This window comes from Hyaloscypha bicolor (assembly GCF_002865645.1).
Source record: "Hyaloscypha bicolor E unplaced genomic scaffold K444scaffold_15, whole genome shotgun sequence".
Lineage (NCBI taxonomy): Eukaryota > Fungi > Ascomycota > Leotiomycetes > Helotiales > Hyaloscyphaceae > Hyaloscypha > Hyaloscypha bicolor.
In genome coordinates this window covers 43076-49805 of record NW_020194517.1, presented here as the reverse complement: position 1 = coordinate 49805, position 6730 = coordinate 43076, and the positions used below count along the sequence as shown (strand labels likewise).

The following is a 6730-nucleotide window of genomic DNA, read 5'->3' as shown; positions in this document are numbered from 1 at the left end:
TTCTAGAAAAAAATATTCTTTTAAAAGCTTTATTAATAGCCTCTATTATAATTACTCTTATAAAAGTATTATTAGAAGCTCTTATTAAATATAATCTTTTATAAATATAATAATTACTATAATATATAATAAAATCTTTTTTAAATATTTTAAATATATAAAGCTTTATTAATTATTTAAAAAATAATATTACTAGTTATTTATAAATAAAAATATTAATTAATATTATAGTAATTATTATATTTATAAAAGATTATATATATTAAGAAATAAAAAGCCTAGTTTATTTTATTTTCTTCTAGTTCTTAATTATTTAAAAAATAAAGCAAGTTATAATATAATTACTATATTTATAAATTACTTATTTAAATATCTAATTATAATTCTCGTATAAGATATAATTATAATTAAATAAGTAGTATTTCTATTTTTACTTTATATAATATATTAAATAATTATATTAAATTAAAAACTCTAATTTATATTCGATTTTTAAAATAAATTTTATATAAGATTTAGTATTAAGCTCAAGCTTTTAATAGCTAATTATTCTTAAATAAATAAAGATTATTAATTAGTACTTTAATTAGAAATTATATTTATATATTAATTATTATTAATAAACCTTTTTTTAATATAAAACTATTAGCTAATTTCTATTTATAACTAAAAAAGACTATAATTCTTATATTTCTTTAGATTAGAACTTTCTTATTAAAGCTAGTTTATTTAAGGAAAAGCTAAATAAAAATAAAAATAAAACTAAAATATTAATAAATTAATTATATAAATTATAATAGCTTATTTAAGATTATATAAAGTAAATATAAAAATAGATTAATAGTTTTTATAAAGCTCGAAAATAAGCTTATTTTTTTTTAAAAAAAAAGTAATATTATAATTTAGCTTTTAATTTTATTACTTAATATAATTACTTAATATAATTATTTATATTTTATTATTTATATTCTATTATTTATATTCTGTTATCTTTTAAATATATTTGAAATATATTAGAAATATTTTATAAAAAAACTAAGCCTTTTATAAACTAGTATATTATAGGATATATATATTTCCTTATAGCCTTTTATATTCTAGTTTTCTTTTCTTTAATTTTAAATCATTTTTATAAGAAACCTTTTACTTTATTTTCTAAGCCTTAAATATTATATTTATAAAGAATTCGAAATTATTATATATTTATTAATTAAATTAATTTATATAACTAAATTTATTATTAAGTTTACTTATTATATAGCTAGCTCTAATAGCTATTAGAACTATATTATAAAAGCTTTTTATAATTATTAGAGAACTTTATATATTATTTTAGTTTTATATAATTAATTACTAGAAGTCTTATTTCTAAATCTTTATATAATGGAAAAATCTAGTAGTTTTTTCTTTTTGTGAGGTGTTTGTTAGTAGGTAATAAGATAATAGAATGAATTAGTAAGTTGTGAAACCACAGTATTAAATTCAGTACAGAACTAATCTCTGTCCCTCCTGTGAGGTCCAGGGAAGCCCCCTCTAAATAGGAGGCCCCGATGACGTATATATAATTAGTGATTTATAAGCCTAATGCTTATGATGTAAACAGTGGTTGGTTGTGAAGTCGGAGGGCCTCCGATCTCCCTGATCGACACCCGCGACATCCGAGGTTCGTCACATGCCCTTAAGTCACGTGCGACCCTACACACATCACACTTTTTAAGCCGGATTTATAAAAACTCAAGTAATTTCTAGTATTAATTAATTAAATTAGTATTTTAGCTTCTATATATAATTTTAGGTATTTCTTATTATTAGCTTTTATATATTTTAAAGTTTTATTAAGATATTAACTTTATAAATAGTTTTAAATAAAGTCTATTTCTGGCTTTATTTATTTCAAGCTTTATTTTTAGTTTTATATATATATATATATAATCTCTAGTTAGTAAAAATAAAAGAAAGAGAATTCTAATATTATAAATTAGACCTTTATATAAAATAGACTAGTAATTTAATTAACTAAATAGAATTCTTTAAAAAGAAAAGAAATAAAAAAACGAAAAGAAATAAAACTATATTTCTTAAAATATTTGAGCTCTCTAAGTAATAAATATATTATAAAATATTTGAGAACAGATAAGAGACCGAAGCACTCCCAAGATGTTCAGGATGGCAAGTAATAGGATCTGAAATCAACCTTGTTCAAGTCCACTCTGCATTTACTCTCCTGCCGCGCTCTCAAGGTCCAATTGCTCCACGACATCCGCCCTTCTGCTTCTCCAAATTGGCAATCCCCATTTCGAAGCTTTTTGCGTATCGCTCATGTCGGCGCAGGTCTCTTCTCTTACTGGTCGTTCTACGCAAGAGATGATTGCATTCCGAACGTAACCGAGCAACGCGATGATGTGCTGCAGGCACGAGCGCCAGTTGAACAAGACTCCGGCTGTCGCGCCCATGAGAATTGCCAGGAAGATTGTTGCGGATATAAAATTTGGAAGATTCGCCTTCGTGGATGGCATAACTCCCGGGGCACTGAATAGATTTGAGGCAAGACCCAGAGGAAAGAATAACTGGATGTTGGAAAATTTAGCACATCAGATCTTATGCCGACCCCGTACTTTCCAGGTGAACTTACGGTCATAAGAATAGTAAAAACCTGAATATTTTGCGCGATTCCCTGCTGGGATATGGTAGAATCGTTATTTTCGAGACTCAGATGAGCATTGAGCTTTGTTAATTAGTCACAGTATCTCTCAAATACCGCATAGATGGTGCATTTCGATCTGAAATTCGGGGTGAAGAGACAACTTACACGTTGTGGGTTCTCCTCGCGAAGTTCTTTCCTCAGGTTCTGTAGTTTGTTATGAAGCCGTTTCATCTCCTGAAAGGACTTTTCTATGGCACCAAGGGGGGATGCTAAGGCGTTCGGAGGATCGCTTTGGCAGAGAAAGAACCCAATTTCTTTTTCCGTAAATTGGTCCCAGACCTCAACGGTGTCCAAGAGACCGATCATTAATTGCCGTAAAAGGCTGATCATTTGGTGATTCCATAGGATGAAATCCCGCACTTGTTGTCTGGCTTTGGGGTCAGTCGATGACAGCTGAAATAAGGTGTCCGCTATTGTTCTGGATCTGCTCGTGAAAAGGTCAATTACTCTTCGCCATCGACATAAACCCTTAAGAAGACTTGAATCAAGCTGCAAGGGAAGAACCATCCCACTAACATATCGATGGAAGGTAAAGTAAATGAAACGAATTCTCAGCAGTGATCTAGGGGCGAAAAGCACACGAGTCTGCTGAAGAAATTTTCACACGTACCGTTTGACTTCCTCTTCCACTTTGCTGCCTATCAAATTCCATTCCCTCAGAATTTGGCTCACTCGGACCTGAAAGACTTTCAAAAAGTACTCTCTTGGCGTCCATATCGGCTCGTGAGCGTTGATCTGACCGGCCGCAAGAGGGTCTGGCCGTCCCCACCGTCGGCAACGTCGTCCTTTCATCAGGTCGTAGCCGTCCACGCTCTCCTCTGAGCCAAAGTATGTGTCAACACATCCATACGCAGTCCAGACCCAGTGATCAATTCCTGTGACAACAACTGACATCTACGGAGTATCGGGAGGTTAGCGAATGGTCGATTGCGAAGGAGTTCTGAGAAGCTACCCCGAGACATGGTCTACATGTAAAAACTCATCAAACGATTTCAAATAGAAAGAAAAAAGTCCCTTTTCAATTACCTACCTGGGCCTCGTATAAATAACAAAACCCTTTTGTGGGCTTCGATTCACTCATAGACGAGGATAGAAACGGCAATTTCCAGGACTGCCTGAAAGGGTTGCCATCGGATTTCTTCCGAGTATCTTCAATTGGCGCTTCGGCCATCTTCGATACATAATATGGAATATGGAAATCGAGTGTGAATCTAGGGAAGAATGTGGGCTGTCCAAGAACGGTGGCAGTCAGCAAGGTAATCTATAATGGATAATGCATCCATTTTGACTTACAGGAATGGTAACTCCTATGGAAGTTTTCCTCGTTAGGTGTTTGTAAAATAGATCCTTGAGTGCCGGAGCTTGGCTGCGTGATGCTGTCGTTACAAGAGCCTCAATTGTCGAAGCATCCAGATCAGTGATAAAACTATTCGGGTTAGCCAAGATCACAACAATACACCATACCAACCCCATGACTTACATCACCCTCCTCTCCGCATCAGCTTCCTCATCATCAAATGCATTCGTGGCGTTATTCTGCTCCGATACTGTTCCGAAACGCTGCGACGCGGGTTAGCTTTTCTAGGGCTCTGATGGCATAATGGAAGTTTAGGATACCTTCCGGCTCAATTCTTTGCCTAAGCGTTCCGCGGTCAAAGGCCCTAGGTACGGCCTGCAATCCCCCGATGGTGAAATTCCTTCATTCGTCAAAACATTACCACGACAGTTTCTGTCGTCCAGGAAGGCCACGTGCTTCGCATGCTTGCCCGTCTTTGTTACCACACCTTTTTCACGAGTCCATTGCTCGCAAATACTGGCAACCTCTTCAACTTGATTGCGATGATGAAGGTCGTCCTCCTCTCCTGAGAAGCCTGTCATGAAAAGTCTCACATTACTGGGCCCATTGCTAGATCTGGCGTTGCCGTCATTGATAAGGTCCTGGTCTTTGTTTCCCCTATTACTTCGGTAGCCTTCAACTCTACTCCCCTGCCCACTCGAGACTGCCTCTTCCACTGCGTCATCTTCGTCATCCTCTTCCCCTTCAATCTCGTTCTCATCATCACCCTCCTCTTGCTCCTCATCCTCATCCTCATCCTCATCCTCATCCTCATCCTCATCCTCATCCTCATCCTCATCCTCATCCTCATCCTCATCCTCCTCATACTCTTGGCCGTTAAACCTTGGAGTCTGCAAGAATTCAATGTACGGCTCGTTCTCGGCCTCGCGACTGAATTTTCGTCGTTCTGTAAACAGTTTAGGCCAAAGAGAAAGGTCTCCCTTCTTCGCTGTCGACATTGCCTCGCCTAGGGCCAGTCGTCTTCAGACCACTGGGTGGCAGTGATTTACAAGCTGTGTGAGCTAAGAGAATGAGGCAACTTGGATAGGCACTCGATTGAGGAAAAAAGGCCAATATGGGTTAGCCCTCCGGAAGTGATAATCATGCAGAGAAGGTCACAAACAGAGATCGGGAAGACTTGGTGGCACTTGATACAGAGCTCGGTGGGCGTGAAGTACTTATGCTTTCATGTGCAGTACATTGTGACACCGTTAATACTTGGCAGCGTATCGTCCATCCAATTTTTCATGCAAGGCAATCCTACCGGAACCCTAGAAACGATTCAACGGGCTCGACGACGCACACCTGTTCTTCGCCCAGCTGCAGTGCAGCGCCGAAGCTGCAAATTAGACTGGCCCACTCTCAAGAATCTATCATCACTAATGCGCGTCGCCAAGATCAACAGGTTCCAAGGTCGGGAGTATTGGCTCAACGTCCTTCCAAACCTCGGATTTCGATTGTATTCAGCGAGACTGGGATATGAAAAGAGCCAACCCTACAGCATCGCTGAGGACACTTCCACACGGCAGCAGGATTGGAAAGTAACGATACCAGACAATAGCTCTCCTCCGAAATCTGGGAGGGGCTGTGAAAACCCTTCCCGCTGTTTTGTCCATTTGTTGGGAGCAGAACATCCTAGGGATGTTGATATGCTGTCCCTTCGTTCGTATTATCTTATATTGAATTCATCCGCACCTATGAAGAGATAATACAACATGAGGCTGTAGAGAGAGACTGCAATCGTGGCCGAAATGCAGACCGACGTGGTTTTAGGCTTCTTGCCTGACTTCAGGAGACTCAACGTGGCACCTCTGCTGAGCTGTTTCCACTGGAATCAACCATTTCAAACAGCCCCATTCTGAATTGATAGGAAAAGGCTACAAACGGCTTGAGGTTGGTGTCACCATATATAGAGCCGAAAGTGCCGGTGAAGAAGATTGTCGCCCAACTGATATCAAAAAGCGAAAAATAATGTCAGATACACTGAATTTGGACCCAACTGAGAATTGCAGCCATGATGCTTTGTAGGCCTGAAACGTTTCACCGTTCAGGTCAACTGAGATGCAGTAACGGCTGATCGGGTCCTGAAACCTGATGATTCTTGGTCAGTGGAATGGACTGAGCCTTGTGGAAGTCCATGAACTTACGGCTCCAGAACGTTTTCGAGACTTTAGGATTGCCGTTGAGAAGCACCAGGATTGCGTCGACGCCTTAAAAAGCCACATAAATAAGTGCCATACATTTTAAATACGCCTACGAGATGGGTCCCTGTCCTTTCGAGCCTGAAGCCAGTGGGAAGGATGATATACGCTTGTTAAGTCAATCCTCCTGTAGGAACCACTCTCGGTGCCAACTACCGGCTCTCTTCGACTTTGGCAACGGCCGTGGCGCAGCAGACCATCCTTGCTGCCAGCACACTTCTTGTGTGTACCCTCTCGGTGATTTGGGCGCTTTGAAGTGGCCCAACGAGACACCACAGAAGCCCAAGATCCGTGAGCCGAGCTTCACCACTTGCATCGATTATTGGCTCCCGTCAAGAGGTTCGAAAAGCGAGAACTGATCGGGCTCCAACGAGCAATAGAGGGGTCGGCATTATTGGTAGGTTATGTGAGGGTGGGGAGTCGTGCTGTCGAAGGAGGTACCGATCGATCGCGAGCTCCGATGGGCTGTTCAGGCGAGTTGGAACTTGA

At 38.6% G+C, this 6730-nt stretch overlaps 1 protein-coding gene across 1 annotated transcript; it reads right to left on the bottom strand.

Moving 5' to 3' along the window:
- Nucleotides 1-2090: 2090 nt before the first annotated feature.
- K444DRAFT_659046 (uncharacterized protein) lies at nucleotides 2091-4999 on the bottom strand (the record flags this gene model as incomplete). Its single annotated transcript, XM_024886327.1, has 8 exons — nucleotides 2091-2567; nucleotides 2633-2725; nucleotides 2810-3128; nucleotides 3315-3598; nucleotides 3735-3965; nucleotides 3998-4130; nucleotides 4185-4264; nucleotides 4322-4999. 8 exons carry the CDS (start codon nucleotides 4997-4999, stop codon nucleotides 2217-2219), a joined length of 2169 nt encoding a protein of 722 aa, XP_024742653.1. The 3' UTR covers nucleotides 2091-2216.
- Nucleotides 5000-6730: the final 1731 nt, after the last annotated feature.